Raw genomic sequence first — 17,859 nt, 5'->3', positions numbered from 1 at the left:
CACGTTAGAACCAATGGGGAATAACACCACTTCTGTTGCCTAAATTGCTTGCTGGGTAGTGTGCTTTCATTATTTGTAAATGCTTTTCTGCTTTTTATTGTTTTTATAACAGACATAAACACACATACAGTAATGCAGTTTTTGTCCTTCTTTGATCATCTTCAGTAGGACAAAACAGACTTCAGACCTGCAGACAAACACACTGCTGGAAGAGACTGCAGACCTGCAGAGAGTCAAAGATCGACACAAAACCATCATGAGGAACAAATATGAGAGTTTATTTGAGGGAATCAAACTACAGGAGAATCAAAATCTTCTGAACAAGATTTACACACAACTGTACATCATAGAGGGAGAAAGAGAAGGAGTGAATGAAGAACATGAGGTGTTACACATGGAGAAAAAACCCAGAACACAACACTCACAAGACACTCAAATCTACTGTAATGATATATTTAAACCTTTAGAAGAACCAGGATATAAAACAGCGAAAAGGAGGAGGAAGGACAAAATCAAGAGCGTTCTTACTAAAGGCATCGCAGGAATTGGTAAAACCGTCTCTGTGCAGAAGTTCGTTCTGGATTGGGCAGAGGGAACGGCCAATCAGGATGTAGATTTTATGTTTGTGCTTACATTTCGAGAGCTGAACTTGATTCAAGATGATCAATACAGTCTTCACAAACTTCTGCTTGACTTTCATCCTGAACTTCAAGATCTGGACTCAAAGATTTATGATGAGTGTAAAGTTGTGTTCATCTTTGATGGTCTGGATGAAAGCAGAATAACACTGATGTTTGAAGACATTGAGAAAGTTTGTGATGTGACTCAGACTTCATCAGTGCCTGTGTTGATATCAAACCTGATCAAAGGAGATCTACTTCCCTCTGCTCACATCTGGATCACCTCCAGACCAGCAGCAGCCAATCAGATCCCTTCTGAATACATCAACCGTCTGACAGAAATCCAGGGATTCAATGATCCTCAGAAGGAGGAATATTTCAGGAAGAGAATCAGTGATGAAGATCAAGCCAGCAGAATCATCTCACATATTAGAAGAGCGAGAAGCCTTCACATCATGTGTCACATACCAGTCTTCTGTTGGATCTCATCCACTGTGCTTCAGAAGATCCTGACACAAGATCACACAGCAGAAATCCCTCAAACCCTGACTGAAATGTACATCCACTTCCTGCTGATTCAGATCAATATGAAGAATGAGAAGTATGATGAGAATGATCCAGAGGAACTCCTGCAGTCCAACAGGGAAGTGATTGTGAAACTGTCTGAACTGGCTTTCATACAGCTGATGAAGGGTAATGTGATGTTTTATGAGGAGGACCTGAGAGATTGTGGGATAGACATCACTGATGCCTCGGTGTATTCTGGGATCTGTACTGAGATCTTTAAAGAGGAATCTGTGATTCATCAGAGGAAAATCTACTGCTTCATACATCTCAGCTTTCAGGAGTTTCTTGCTGCATTTTTTGTGTTTTGCGTACACACCAAGAATGTGAAACAAAATTACAAAGGAAGTTGGTGGAGCACTACAAAAAACTCTCTATTTCACCTACTTAAGTCACAAGTTGACACATCCCTGCAAGGGAATGGACATCTGGATCTTTTCCTGCGATTCCTTCTGGGTATCTCACTGGACTCCAATCAGAGACTCTTACAGAATCTACTGACACACACAGAGAACAGCAGATGGGCCATTAAAAATACCATAGGGTATATTAAAGACCAAATCAAAAGTGATTATTCAGAATTTGACAGATCCGCCAATCGTTTAAAAAAAAATCAACATGATTTCTCCGACTCCAATCTGTCCAGCAAATATCAGAATCCTCTCCTAACTGACAGCTGTATCAATCTGTTTGAATATCAACATGACCTCTTATTTGACAGATTATTGAACCAATATCAACTTCCTCTCCCAACTGATAGGTCCATCAATTTGTTCCTCTGTCTGTTGGAAATGAATGATCGGACTCTGTACAGAGAGATTCAGGAGTTTGTGAAATCAAAGAAACATTCACAGAATAAACTTTCACCTGCTCATTGTTCAGCAATAGCCTACATGCTTCATGAGGAGGTGCTGGATGAGTTTGATCTCAGTAAATTCAACACTTCAGATGAGGGAAGAATGATACTGATAGCAGCTGTGATGAACTGCAGAAAAGCTCTGTGAGTAGGGAATGCTCATATCAGTTAATTTTCCCGACCGACAACCGTAGCTTCTAAACCGAACCTTAACCGTTAACTTATAAGATTTTAAAATGAAATTGTCATTGAGTAAAAACGGTTGTCTATGAACTAGTAAAAACAAAAGATTTAATTTGAACGTGCAAACAGCAGCGACAGATCAACAACAGAACCAGGATTCATACATTATCAGACATTCACGCAACATTACCTTATTAAAAAGCACGCGATCAGTCCAGAGGATTAATATCCAAAAAGGGCAGATTGTCTCTGTTTCATCTACCACAGTGGTCATTTCTAAAGCAGGATGCTTTTCAGAAAGTTTTGCTTTTGCTTCTTCTTTCTCCGTTTGTGCAAAAAGAGAGATGTTTATGGACAGGGTCAGAGGCCATCAGCGAACGTCTGTCCGGAAGTGCGCGAGACGGACCACGTCATCTTACGCACACATGCACGCGTCTCCGTTCAGCTTCAAAACACACTCAAACACGCCACACAAATAATTTCTCATACAAATGATTACTTTATCAGACAGCAATAATATGTCATTTACAGGACATTTACAAATTAAAGAAAGAAAAGTGGCGAAATGTCTGTTGGCTCATGCTGACACACACCGTGCTTTAACAATTTTTTTTCTTTAAGGTGATAATGTTAATCAGTCATAAATTCTTACCTTCGGTTAATGGTTAAACGGTCAATGTGAGCATCCCTATCTGTGAGTATACATTTTTTTGACTGTACAGTCATGCTTGTGGGCATGAGTGTTGTTAGGCCATTTTTAGGGGTGGTTACATTATGTTTACATCTGTGCCAGTAATGCATGCAGTCAGTGCAAAGCCTATAGGCAGGGCTCAACGCAAATCATTTTTTATACTGGCCCGGTCCAATAAATAAATGTCAATGTCACATATTTAAAAATATCAACTCAAAAGTCAAATATAATTGTATACATATACAACAGACATGTTCTGAAAACATGTTTTGGCAGTCTGTAAAATGAAAAAAGGCTCCCAACTTTTCTGCTTTACCTGTAAACTGACAGCAAATTGTGCAAAATATTGCATTGTTTCTTTCATCATGTTCTACCCAAGTAAATGTCTGCTTTCAAAATGTTAAATAATAAACATTGATGAAAATAAATTTTTAGTGAGGGTGAAGCACTGGCACAGTCGGGCAAGTGACAACACTTTTTACTGGCCCGAACATCCTTTATGTTGAGTATAGGAATACCTATCTAATGTGAGGTTATATGAAGTAATCAGCAATCATGAGATTTATTGTAGATTTATTGTTTAAAATTATCCATTATTTCATATCTGTGAGTGGTACATATGTACTACGATAAACATTTTTGCCTTGAATAGAGAATATACAGTGGCAAGAAAAAGTATGTGAACCCCTAGGAATAAACTGGTTTTCTACTGTGATTTGCCATAAAATGTGATCTGATCCTCATCTAGGTCACAACAAAAGACAAACACAATGCGCATAAGGTGACAACACATAAATAATTCTTGTTTCTTGTGTCTTTTTTGAGAACCCCCATTAAACATTTATAGTGCTGGAGGAAAATGTAAGTGAACCCTTGGATTTAACAGCTTGTTAAGCCTCATTTGGCAGCAAATACTTCAAGCAAGCGCTATCAGTAGTTCTGAATCAGACCTGCGCATCGTTCAGAAGCAATTTTTGCTCATTCCCCTTTACAAAACCGCTTTAACTCTGACACATTTGTAGGATGTCTGGGGTGAACCGCTCTCTTGAGGTCATTCCGCAGGTCTGGGCTTTGACTAGACCACTCCAAATGGTGCATTTTGTTTTTCTTAAGCCAGTCTGTAGTGGATTAACTACAATGCTTAAGGTCATTGTCCTGTTGCATCAACTAACTTCTACTGAGCTTCAACTGGTGGACAGCCACCCTGACATTATCCTTTTTTTTACTTAATAATTCATTTTACCCTTGATGATGGCAAGTGGTCCAGGCCGTGAGGCAGCAAAGCAAGCCCAAATCATGATGTTCCCTCCACCATACTTCACTGTTGGGATGATGTTTTGATGTTGGTAAGCTGTGCCCATTTTGCGCCATAACATTTTTCCCAAAAAATTCAACTTTTGTTTCATCAATCCATAAAATATTTTCCCAGTAGCATTGGGGTTTGCCAAGGTGCTCTTTTGCAAACTTCAGGCTCACAGCAATGTTTTTCGGGAGAGCAGCTGCTTCCTCCGTGGTGTACTGTCATTACTTCATTGAGTATTCTGCATGGTGCCTTAGGAGTCATCTTGACTGTGCGCCCACTTCAATTTGTCTAAGTGTAGACTGATGGAGGTCTAAACATTTTAAGATTGTTTTGTATCCCTTTTCAGCCTTATGGAGTGCAACATCTCTTGATTAGATATCTTTATAAGAGCATGGTTCAGAAGAGCTGATGCTTCTTAAGGACAGCAATCTTAAAATGTGTGAGTGTCTTAATATCAATCAAAGTTGCACTAAACCACACAATTAAACTCATTTTATTAATTGGACTCCAGTTTGCCAGCTTCTGACAAAAAAGCTTTCAATAAAGTAATTAGTCCATGGGCTCACTTACATTTTCCTCCAGCACTGTGAATGTTTAATGGGTGTTTCCAAAAAAGACACAAGAAACTGGAATTATTTATGTCTTGTGAGCTTATGCACATCGTGTTTGTTTATTGTTGTGACCTAGATGAGGATCAGATAACATTTTATGGCAAATCACTTTAGACGACCAGTTAATTCCTAGGGGTTCAAATACTTTTTCTTGCCACTGTATATGAAGTTATTTGTTATATAATGTCATACTTAAAACTAGTAGTTTTAATGTAGCTAGCTACATTTTAATAATAACTTGAAGTGTAGCTAACTACTTTTTCAGATGGGTAGCTTCGCTGTAGTTTAGCTATATTTACTGATAAGAATAGCTTTCCTAACAACAAGCCTTTCTGCATCAGGCAATGACAGGAAATGTCAAAGTCTGCCAATGTTTCATAAGGCCAGTTCACACTGGTCAGACAACTACCAACTCCAACAGACACCAACAGACCCAACAAACACCAACAGACAACCACATTCTAAAGTCTCATTGACTTTGATCCAACAACTGCCAACAGGGGTTTCACACTGGTCAGACAGAGTCCAACAGACGCGTCTGTTGGAGTCTGTTGGAGTCTGTCTGACCAGTGTGTAGTGGCCTTTAAATGTTAGAATGTGGGTTTTTTTTAATCTATCAATTTCTTATTATTCTGTTGTATTTAATCTCCTCTTATAGACTTGTTGGCTGTAATCTCTCTGATGAATGTTATAAAAGTTTGGCTTCAGTTCTTCAATCATCAAACTCTCTGAGAGATCTGGACCTGAGTAACAATGATCTACAGGATTCAAGAGTGAAGCTGATCTCTGATGGACTGAATAGATCACACTGTCTCAACATACTGAGGTATTTAAAAACAGATAAACATTTATTTTTATTTGGTTAAATACTGAGGTTGGAGTCTTTAGATTATAACGATAGCTAAAAATAAAACTTCTCATTTGTATAAAGTTTAACTGTTCTTCTTAACTTTGTTGTGTAGCTTGACACCGCAACGGCAACTTCCTGTCACCAATGATCACTATCGATCGTGTCGCCGGAAATTTCCAATTTGGTGGTGGGGGGAGGGGGGTTGTACAATGGTAATTAAAATGCAAAATACAAATCCAATATTTTTTCTTTTAATTACCATTGTACTACACTACATTTGGACACATATGTCGGAGTTCGCCCCATAGTGGCATTCATAATGAATTTTCTGTTTAATTGTAAATCCATGTCAACATGGGAGAGAAGCTTATTCCAGCACAAGATCCTTTAGGTGTACTCACACTATCCAAACCAAACCGCGCTCGGGCGCGTTTGACCCCCAAAGCCTGGTTCGTTTGACTAGTGTGATCGCTCTGTACCGCGCCCGGGTGCAGATTGGATAATCGCGCCTCGCCCTGGTTGCAGAGGTGGGCTGGAGCACGGTTCACTTGGGCTCAGGCGCGGAAGGCTGTGGTGTGAGCCCAATTGCGCCTGAGCCTGATTTAAAAGGTGAAGACGTCAGTTGTGCGAACACTCACCTTCATCTGCCTCTGTAAAAACCGATTGATGTGCGCAGCGAGGTAATGTGAATGGCCGAGCTGCACACATGACAGATCAACTAAGCAATATAATAACATGTGAGAGGGCTGTCTGTAATTGCGCACCAAACAACTCCAAATAAAAAACACAGACTTATTATTACGGTGGGTTCCAGTGTTAAGAGAGCTTAAGTTCCTGCTTTTTTCAAAACAATCGCATCTTAACTCTTTCGCCACCATTGACGAGATAACTCGTCAATTAAGAGAAAACGCTTCCCTGCCAATGACGAGAATTTCCGGCTTTCCACAATACCGCTATTATCCACCAGGTGGCACACTTCCGCAACTTATACAAACCGGAAGTAGCCCCTCACGTGAAAGAGAAAGAACTCTGTCTATGTTTTAAAGATCGCTCTGAATCTGATCTCTATGGGGCTGTTTACACTTGGTATTAAGATGTGTTTTTCGTCGATCGGATTACATGTGGACGAGAGAGACACATCACGTTTACACCTGGTATTTAAATCCGTCTCTTTTGTCCACTTTCGACCGCTTCTGTGCTGAATACTGTGAGGGGGTGGTCTGTCGAGACGGTGGGCGAGTCTCTTTACTGTCATTCAAACGCGTGCGGGAGTAATAATGAGTTTATATGGACCCAAACTAATTTTATGTCAGAGTCCACTGCTTGTTTAGCAAGTAAACATGCTGCACAGTGTTTTGTACGTCTATATAGGATCGCGCAACTTTCACACGCTTGCAAAATGAAACTGCGGAGATCAGTCGCTTTAGTTTTATCAATGAAAGGCTAAAAATAGCGCTGTTCACCGTATGTTCATGCCAGAAGTCAGAAAAGACGTAAAACATTGTGTTTAGTACCTCAATTTAGATAAATGGGCGTAGAGAAGGCGGTCGTGTGTGGCTGTTCGAACACATTCAACCACATGTGCGTTTACACTACAAAAGCAATCCGATCGAAAGAGGTTTCAACTACCTCTGAATGTGGTTGAAAGTGGTCGAAAGTGGACGCGTTCAAAACGGTTTGAACACCGTTTACACCTGGCATTAACGTCGTCCACTTGTGATCCGATCGACGAAAACGCATGTTAATGCCAATTGTAAACAGCCTCTATCAAAAGTCCTTCGCAAAAATGGAATTATCTCAGCCTTTTGCTCAAAATTGGGTGTTTTTGAAGAAACCTACCCATATTTGAGAGGTTATAAAAAGAGATTGAAGGAACGAATGAAGGTAGGATGAAACGTTTTTTTTTTTTTTGAAAGCAGAGGGTCTGTTCTTTTATTTTATATATTGTATGTTTATATATTTAAAGAACAACATTTTCTGGAAGGCATTAAACTTTTGTGAAAATAATGAAAAATGCTGGCACTGGCTGGCAACTTTTTTTAAAAAACGCTGGCGGGGAAAGAGTTAATGACAAAAGCTCGCCCGGGCTCGGATTGATAAAAGTACAGTGTGAGTGCGTGCAACTGGGAGAGTAGGAAGGGTGACAATCACGCCGGGGCATGGTTTGGTTTGGATAATGGGTGTGCGCCCTTAATCTACAAATGTATTTATACTTAATCAATCGTTTAAAATGTATTACTGATAAAGTTTAACAAAAGAAATTAATAATTTTCACCTTGCACACAGTTTTTTTTTTTTATTGGAACACACTGAAAAACATCACTTCCGCTCAGCGTGTCACATGCGGTGTAGTCACACAAGTTTATTTTTTAATGCATCCAAAGCTAAAATTGGATCTGAAAATTACGCACCTGCAGATAGTTGACACCCAACGCAGCCTCTTTCCGCATCTCCTTCTGGATTATTGGCCGTAATTTGTCATGTACAGTGGAAAGGAGGCTTTAAAGTAACCACGATGATTTTAAATCAGACAAAGATGACCGGTGAGCCGGATAAAGATTATTGGAGGGCTGCATTTGGCCCGTGGGCCGCCAGTTGACTAGTCCTGATTTTAATTCAATCATTTATATTTTTTGTTAGATTTAAATAAAAATACTATGTTGAATATAAATACCAACAGTTATGGTATTGTGTATCCTTTTGGCAGCATATTTTGTTATTTAAAGCAATTATTTGCTCATTTATTTAAAGCTAAAAGTCCAATTGTAGCTATATAATAGTTGTAAAGATCATAATTTACCTTTACAAAAACCAGCCCACTTTTGCTATGTCCAACATCACCCAGAGCACTCCCACTGCACTAGAAATGATTAACATGAAATTATAATTTCTGGAAAAAATTATGTGTTTATTTCAGAACGAAGGTCAGCAGCGAATCATACCACAGTCCAGACGAGTCCAGTCGGGTGTGCACTCGAGTTAGGAAAACAGTGCTCATATCATCCAAACGAACTAAACTCTGACGTCAAATGGACCCGGGTGCGCACAAACAGTGCTAATGTGAAACCCCTCTGAACTCAAAATGTGAACAATCCATAGAATATTCAAAATCATCTAAAGGTGGTAGATCCTTTTCCTACCTTACCCCTAAGTTGTGAAATGACCTTCCCAGCAATGTTTGGTTTTCAGACACACTTGATCCGTTTAAGTCTAAACAAAGCACTAATTGATTTAACCAAGCATGCACCAAACTCGGCTCCTAAATATACTTATGCCCCAATAGTTATCTTGACCGGAACAGAGCACACACAGATCCAGTATACTGTACGTCGGGATGTCTTTAACATTACATGTGAGCAACCTATCTGCTAATAGCTTCTTGTTTCTGTTTCCCTGTCTTGTCCTTTATTCATTTAACTTCGAACCAATTAGGGACATGGCCTTTCTTGAGTCGTGCCTCTGTAACCCCTGTCAGTTTATGATTGGCTTTGTCGTTACTCGCTGTCTGGCGTAAGCTGCATTTGAAAGTATGAAGCACATGTCAAGCTGAGTAGACTGTGCAGCAGGCAGGCCAGAATGACTGCCAGGCAACCGGGATTTGACCCGGTGCTTCAGATGGCCAGTGAACGTAAAAGCATTTCCAAATTAGGATATTTAATAAGACCTTATAAAAATAGAATATTAGTCAAATTATCTATGAACTGTATGATCAGTGATTGAAGAGAGCAGAAAGAATTATTACAACCTTGTTCAATATGCTGCATTTCATCTTCTGTTATAGATTTGTTGGCTGTAATCTCACTGATGGATGTTGTGAAGGTTTGGCTTCAGTTCTTCAATCATCAAACTCTCTGAGAGATCTGGACCTGAGTTACAATAACCTACAGGATTCAGGAGTGAAGCTGATCTCTGATGGACTGAAAAGTTCACATTGTCAACTCAACAAACTGAGGTATTTAGATGAACACATTCAATCACTTGGTGTTAAATTAAAGATCCTGATGAAATATATAAATGTTTGCATTTGCTTCAGATTGTTGCTATAAAGAGCTATTTGTATTTTTTATAAATACCTGGTTAAAGATACAGTTTGTATTATTTTCGCCGATGGATGGCGCCAGATCAAACAACAACAATGATGTTGTTTACTGACGCTCTGAAGCAGCGTGGAATTGTGGGATTTGTAATCTTTAACTCAACCGCTGATGGCCATGAATCAGACGAGAACGAGAAATCACGTTGATGGATAAGGTAATCAAGTCTTATAAATGTTGCATTTGATGACATCGTTTATTTCATTATGTAAGTTTATATGTGATGTTCAAAACGAAATTTTCAGTCATAGATATTACAGTATTAGTCCAAATTCAATGGTTAACACAGCACAGAATTACGTTTTCAACTTACAATCTACAATGATTTTTCACATAATGTATTGACAGTACAAATCTTATTGTGAAGTGTCTTAAAATGACCATTTATATTGCTGTACAATACCTTTTGTCCGCGGGAAGACGCGCTGATTACAGTCTACACACTAATGTTGTGATCAATATAATAGCATACGTTTTTTGAAGGGTTACGAATCAAAACAACTCACCCATCGCGTAAAACACAAGCAGGATCAGAATCTCACAATACCTTTGATGTGCATATCGTCCGCGGGAAGACGCGCTGATTACAGTAATGTTGTCATCCATATAATAGCATACGTTTTTTGAAGGGTTACAAATCAAAACAACTCACCCATCGCGTAAAACACAAGCAGGATCAGAATCTCGGTCTAGTTAAATGTTGTCGTGAAGCTCCCTCCATTCAGATAATGCAACAACAAATCGATCCTCTCTCGTTTTGTTCCAAACTCTTCTTGGGTTGTTTAGTTGGCCCGTACGCTAACAGGAGCTGACACAACCAGCGGCAGACGGTACAGAGATATCCATAAGTCCATAAGCAAGCGCATAGTTCCGCATTTGTCCACAACACTGGCTGCGTCCGAAAACTCAAGGCAGTGAGGACTGTGAGGACTTGTGGCCTCGCTACCTCATGAGGAAATGACTTCGGACTCGGAGGCCTGAAGGCCGCTCAGAGAAAGGCTTTCCGACGCACTTCAAAGGCAGCGTGCTTGAAATAAAAACAGAGAGCGCCTTTGTGATAACTAATCACATATTTGAAAACTACAATACTAATTTCTCACTAGAAATGAAATTAAAATGCTTAAAAAGTGAAAATATACGTTTATTTTCACTAAATTTGTGCTCCAGCCGCTTCCTTGGCCGCCATTTTATTTTTTCGAGCTCGACCAGTGTTGTCATGTGGGTTACGTCAGTAAAGGTGGTGACAAAGGGTCACATGGATATTAACGTCATTGACAGGAGACTGCACTGCCCCGTGTCAATGTTTTGAATGGAAATTTTCTCACGATTTACAAGTAGTTGAAAACATTACAGATATTGATAGTAATCAGCTGGACAAAATACACTGTTAAAAATAAACCGTACATTTTACGGTAGAAAACCGGCAGCTGTGGTTGCCAGATCTTTACCGTCAAAAATACGGTAGCAATGTTATTGGTTTTACGGGATTGCACCAATTGTACTGTATATTTTACAAATTTTAAATGTTTTTTTTACAGTTTATAACTGTCTATTTAACATGTTTATGTTGCTAAAAGAGTTTATATCTGTCAAATTCAAGGGTTAACATTGTAATATTTATGGTTCATTACCATTTTTTACAGCTCAAAACTATTTATTGTAAAGGTTTATGTTGTACAAATGACGGTTCAGTACCATCTATTTTACAGCTCAGAACTGTCTAATTTAAATGCTACACTGTAAAAAAATCAGTAAAATAGATTACCAGTACTATTTCCATTATGTTTATAGACATTTCCTTTAATTCCTTTAAAAAACTGTAGATTTACAGTACATTCTCCGTAGTCTTTATAGACACTTTAATCCGCCTATGAAACGCAACAATGGTGACATTCAACAACAAAGCTTCATGCTGCAATGCATGCTGGGTACCAGGATTGTAGAAAACTCATTCATAACTCCCATCATGCATTGTGACAAAATTGTGCAACTTTCTTACCATTTACTGTCACCATCGTTGAGATTTGTATCCAAAGTGTTGATGTCTAAAGAAACTAAAAAAAGAAACTAACTAAAGCATTACAGCAGTCTTGTTCAAAACAGTGTCATTTGCATAGAGCATCACTTTTTTGTGCTTTATATCTTTAATGTTATTTTATCATTTTATGTTCATAAAATATTTATGAAATTTAATGCATATAAAATTATATGCATGACATACAAGCAATCAATAGATCACATGATAGTTTTTCTTACTCCCTCTAGCAATAAACAAGTGGTCTTAATAAAACACTATTGCAATTGCTAAAAGAGGAGAGTTAGGTCAATGAAGGTCACAAGGACAAATGCCTAACTAAAGGAAACACTAATTACAATAGTGGTGACTTCAAATTAATCTTAAACAACCACAAACTGGAGATTTAATGGAAAATATCCATTTGACTTGTGATTACATCACGTCAGAAAGAAGATTTGTCTACTAAATCACGTGTGAATGCTGGAATAGTTGAGGACTTGTATCTTGTTTTGACAGCAGTTGTAAACTTATCGTCCATGTTTAGAAAATATTTGTAATTTTATGTTTAAAAGTAATTTTAGTGTGATAAAATTAGGAACTTGATGACAAATGCCTGCATGATGACCACTATAGTGCAGACTGATATTATTCTAATTTTTAAACTCTATCAACAAGGATTTAGTAAAATATAAACAGATGGTTCAGTATATTGGTAACAAATATATTCTCTAAAAGTTTTAATGTTACATCAATAACGCATAATGCCATATCTATTACGCTGATATTGCTCAATAATTTTTTTTCATTTTTATGGTAATACAGTATCTTGTTAATTTTACTGCAATAAACCATATTTTTATATGTTTTTTACTGTTAAATGTAAGGTCTTAGTCTGTAAAACTAATTAAAGTTTTTCACAGTGAATCCTACGGTTATCACATGTTTTGTGAAATACGGTTTTATTCTGTATCACTTATACGGTATTTTACTGTTTAATTTACAGACATTTTTTACAGTGTATATAACACTGGCCTAGTGGTTTTTGGACATTTTACTGCAAATATCTTACAAATTGCACCTTTAATGATTAAAACCTAAAAAATGAAAATTTTAATAAATATTAATATGTTGCATAATTTATGTAATACAAGCAATTAGGGGTGTAACAAAACAGGCTTGTTGGAGATGCGGTTCGCCTCGCCTGAAATTTAGATGAGAGCATGCGGCTGCAGGAGGGGAGGATTGAAAAAGAGCTTTTAAGTCGTACACTTCACCAATCTCGCAGTTAATCAACCACAAACATCAGCAGAGGCACAGATTGCGTTTGCATATTTTATCCCGGATGAAATTGATGCAACTGAAATACAAATAAAGGCATTTTAACTTGCATGAATTCATTCTGGCGTAATTATCATGGGCTGAATCCGAAACCGCATACTGCCATACTATATAGTAGGCAAAAAGCAGTATGCGAACGAATAGTATGTCCGAAACCTCAGTATACGTAAATGGGTAGGCGAGAATTACCGGGATTTTGGACTATTTCTCGCGAGATTCAGAGGCATGTGTAAGTATCGTCCGAAACCGCCTACTTACGGAAAATGTAGTAGGGGAAACACCACGTGAACAGAGTAATACGTCCGAATCCTCAGTATCAATAAAATCAGTAGGCGAGAAATCCCCGGATGCCCTACTGAGTCGGCCCAGATTCTGAAGCGTGCATCGGATGGACACTTCTATCCTAGCTTTCCCATGATGCCACGGGAAAGCAGAGCAATCGACCGGAGACCAGCCAATCGGGTGATTTCTATATGTAATTCCTCAGAACCCTGACTTCACGCACAGACCTGCCAGGTTATACCACAAAGTGCTCAGCAGATTCATGTAAATAAAGCTGTAGAATTATCACAGCTGTGCTGAGATGACAGTAAATATGTGATGCTTTGTTAGAAAAATACATTTGAATAAAGTTTTGTTTCATATGGGATTCACTTCTATACGTTTTCATTTATTGTGATGGTTTTATTAATTCATTTTTTTATTCATGTTTCCTGTTGTTTTAAGTAAATACAAGAGATTGCTTCACTAAAATGTATATAATCAGATGGCCTGCATTGTCTAGTTTGTATTCAAGCACAGTTGTCATCTGACAATAGATATTAAATTAAAGTCTGCTTGTTTTACTTATTTTTGTCCACTACAAAATAATGTGTAATATATCTGTTACACTGAGAGAGACCGTAGTAGAGTTGTGAAGTTACTGATGCAATCAGGTGTTAGTGCACCTGTCCCTCATACACACGCATACGTTTTCATGTCTGGTATTAGGTTTGTTTGAGTTCATGCACTGCTGCAAGAACTGTTGTGGTTTCCCTTTTCCTCCAATGAAACGATCTTCAGTCTTAGGTTTTGATTTCAAGAGATAGACTTTTATTTTCCGGTCAAATAAAAAGCAGAGCCTGCCCTGATGAATCCCCCCAGAATCAGTGTCCTGGGAGGACTCTCCAAAACCAGTCTGACCCTCCAAGCCAGGGCCTGGCAAATAAACATGTCCTTGTCCCCTCCCCTCCATATGCTTAAACAATAAAGGATTTGTAATCTAAAGAACCTCATGACATTCCTCAGACCAGTGTCTCGTTCCCATGACCTATTTGACCCTTGGCTGTTTGCTAATACTAAAACCCTTTGTGCCTGTCCAGATGGCTCTTTAAACTACATGGCTCTTTAAACTACCTTGAAACCTGAATACACCCAGCTGGTCCAGATGGTTCTTTAGACTACTGCATAGTTGGATTATATTAGTAAACTCATGATGCACATATTTGGATTAAAATAAACTACTTCATAATCCCCGCTCTGAGGCTTACCTAGCCTCAGTTTTCCTGTTTATTTATTTTAATCCGGAGTGCTGTTTCATAATTCAGTATCTCCCTTATTACTACTATCTTGTGGCTGAAGAAAGCCACTATACATTACCAATTACCCAATTATGCCACAGCACTTCGAACTATGGACATTAAGAACAAACGTCTTTCCATTCTCATTTTGTCTTGAATGTAAAAGTAAAAGAACTTAAGCCCTAAACAGTTTGTGCGCAATTGGTTCTGCGCTTACAGTTATCATTGTAGCTATGTAGAGTATATGAAAAACATCGTAAATGTAAAGTCAACGTTAATGAATCCAAGTAAAAACTAATAAAAACAAAAGTAAAGTATGCATAATAAACACAAAAGAAATGTTAAAGATTCAATATTCAAATTCAAAACGAGTAAATATAACTAATTGATACTAAATTGAAGCATAAAAACTCAGAAATTAAGTGTAATAAACAAGTATAACTGTAAGTTAATTCAAATAAACAAAGTAAAGAGCAATAACCAATAATAAAACTAGGTAAAGATGGCATGAAAAACACAAATAAATGTAGATTAACTCAAATAACATAATAAAGTGTGAACCACTAATATACTAAGTAAAGATTGTAACACAAATGAAAGTAAAGTACTCCAAATAAAACAATTAAATGTAAATTACTAATTAAAGATTGCATAGTACACACATAAATGTAATTAATTCAAATAAAACTAGTAAATGGAAATAACCCATAATACAACTAAGTAAAGCATGCATAATAATTCTTGATCACAATTTAAATTAATTTTTCCATCCTCATCAGAGGTGCTTGAATTCTCGTTCACTATTTGTAAATTCATTACTGTCTTGTTACGTAAGTCTTGATAACATTCTTGTTGATTTCAAGTACATTTTTCCATCATCCTGATATTTTAACTTTCATTTGGTTCTCTAACCAGACACCAATGCCTCATTTACCCACTAACCTCTAATTAAAATTGATTCAGTATATGTTATCATGTATTTTTAATGGTTGCATCTAGTTGTTATCCTAAGATAAATTAATGCCTTATTTATAAACTTAATAATCTACTTTTTGATTGTAATACTGTACATAATTTATTTATTCTGTATTTTTATTTTGACAAAACTTTATTAAATTCCTTATTTAGCTTAATCCCATCCCTTTATCTAATTTGGTATCCATTTGGTTGATCAACAGAATCTACATATAATTTATGATTAATTGTTTTGTTCATCCTTTTATAAGGATTCTAAATATCCTTCTTTTGTAGTGATTTCCTGTCTCCATCATATTTAAGTACCTTTTTTCTCCCTCCTAATGATAACGAAGTCAAACATTTTCTTTTTCTACAAATCCAAAATATTTCTCCAATCGATATTATTTGATCTTCAAAAATCTTCATTGTATATGTTTCTCTGATTTGATTATATTGTTCTTCTAATAGCATTTCTCTTCTCACTTTTACACCTTAAGATATACTTTTTGAAGTCATAATAGATCTAGCGGTTTTTTAGTTGATTCATTCAAAATTCCTGTTATAAAGCATTTCCTATTTAATTTTCTTAAGTTTATAATTCCATAAGGCTTATATTTTCTTGATTGTAATCTTACTGTACCATTCAGAATTTTTACTGTACCATTCTGAAATATCTATCCTTTCTTTTTATTATTTTTAGTGTTTTGTTATTTACTACCATTGACACAAATTTCCAAATTGTGGCCTACCCGATGTATTTTTAAATTCAGAATTTCCCAAAAAACCTTAAATATTATCCAGATAAGTTGACCTTAACTTTTTCTCTTATCCATAAAAAATCTTGTTTAATTATCACCTTTATCATATTTATGTGGAATTGAAATTGTTATTATCTTATGAAAAGCTGGTTTAGTTTAAAGCATAAAAAGCACCTTTGCAAATATATTTCCTTAACTGTAAATGAAGAGTTTGGTTCCAAAACGCAATAAATCCATTTTGACAAATTTTGGTAAAAACGTGTTTTCTATACCAAGAAAGTGACAAGATGAAAACAACTATTTTCTGTTACAAACTTTCACATAGCATCTTTAGGTTATAAAAACATAAAAAATTCAAATCCATAAGTTGATTTTCAAAGATTTATTATAAAAACTGATAATTTTTTCCACAAAATGCAATAAATCCATGACAAGTTTTTATTCAAAATGCTATAAATCTATTGAATCAATAGCCTATATAAATGTGCATTCATCTTTGCCATGTTAAATTCATTTAGTTGACTAGTTGTACACACTAATTAAAAATATAAACATTAATGTCATTAATCAAAACACTTACTTTGTCATATTAAGATCACTGTCATTGCGGTTACTTGACGTCCTCGCTTAACGTCTTTCACAGAGATCAGCTGTAAAATGTTTTTGGTCCTGCTCGATTTTCGTTGACTTTGAGTAAAATTATGTAAAGTTTTTCATAAGATCCTCTGGAGTCAATGTGTTAGCATGAGAAGCTTGATGCTGTCGGGAGAACAAGCACCCGTCTCCCGAGTGCCTCTCAGGGAAATTATTAGATGTTGATGGCTTACGTTTCTTTCCCATCACAGAAAACCATCACAGGTTTAGCGATGCAATTAAAGTATTATTGTGTTGTTTGTTGATCACGAAGTACAAAGTAGATGAGGAAAACTAGGACTCCGTGGACTCAGCGCGTCCGCCATTGTTTGTTTACATTGCGTGACTGGTGGGCTGTAATATCAGAAATGGATTTATTGCGTTCTGTAAAAAAGGAGCAGTGGCGTTTATCGCATTTTGGGAAAAAATGGAGAAAAGATGACAGAATAACACGGCGGATATTGGATTTTGCGTAAAATTAAGAATTTACTTTTAACTACTGACCTGATATAATACTGATAATACTTGGCAGTAACTCATTTTTTTCAAAAATGGCGTTTATCGCGTTTTGGAACCAAACTCTTCAAATATTCCCCATTTGTATAATTTATTATCTTTGGGATGTTTCCCATAAAATGTCCACCTTATGTTCTCTGTTCAATGTCTCTATGTTTTCAGTCTTTCTTTCAGAGTCTGTTCCTTTGAAATTATTGCAGATCTTTCACTGGGCCTCGTTTAAGGAAGGAAGTTTAATTGACTGTAGCAATGCAAATCTTCTATAGTAATCGGTTTCGTTCTTTAATTGACTGTAGCAATGCAAATCTT

At 36.8% G+C, this 17,859-nt stretch overlaps 1 protein-coding gene across 12 annotated transcripts in view; it reads left to right on the top strand.

The window, feature by feature from the left end:
• Positions 1-17,859, top strand: part of LOC141365402 (NACHT, LRR and PYD domains-containing protein 3-like) — a 108,166-nt gene that overhangs the window by 49,706 nt on the left and 40,601 nt on the right. For 7 of the 12 annotated variants that reach the window (XM_073869922.1, XM_073869921.1, XM_073869926.1 and 4 more), the window contains 2 exons: positions 5,487-5,654; positions 9,460-9,630. The exons of 1 other annotated variant lie outside the window; for it this stretch is intronic. In XM_073869922.1, the coding sequence (XP_073726023.1) occupies positions 5,487-5,654; positions 9,460-9,630 (339 nt within the window). Of the gene's footprint in view, positions 1-165; positions 2,185-5,486; positions 5,655-9,459; positions 9,631-9,799; positions 9,930-17,859 lie in introns of all 12 variants that reach the window. 4 more of the 12 variants (XR_012370639.1, XM_073869928.1, XM_073869927.1 and 1 more) reach the window with 4 other exon arrangements.

The sequence above is a fragment of the Misgurnus anguillicaudatus genome, chromosome 7, assembly GCF_027580225.2.
Source record: "Misgurnus anguillicaudatus chromosome 7, ASM2758022v2, whole genome shotgun sequence".
Classification (NCBI taxonomy): domain Eukaryota; kingdom Metazoa; phylum Chordata; class Actinopteri; order Cypriniformes; family Cobitidae; genus Misgurnus; species Misgurnus anguillicaudatus.
Note: the sequence above shows the minus strand (reverse complement) of the source record. Positions and strands in the feature narration are given on the sequence as shown.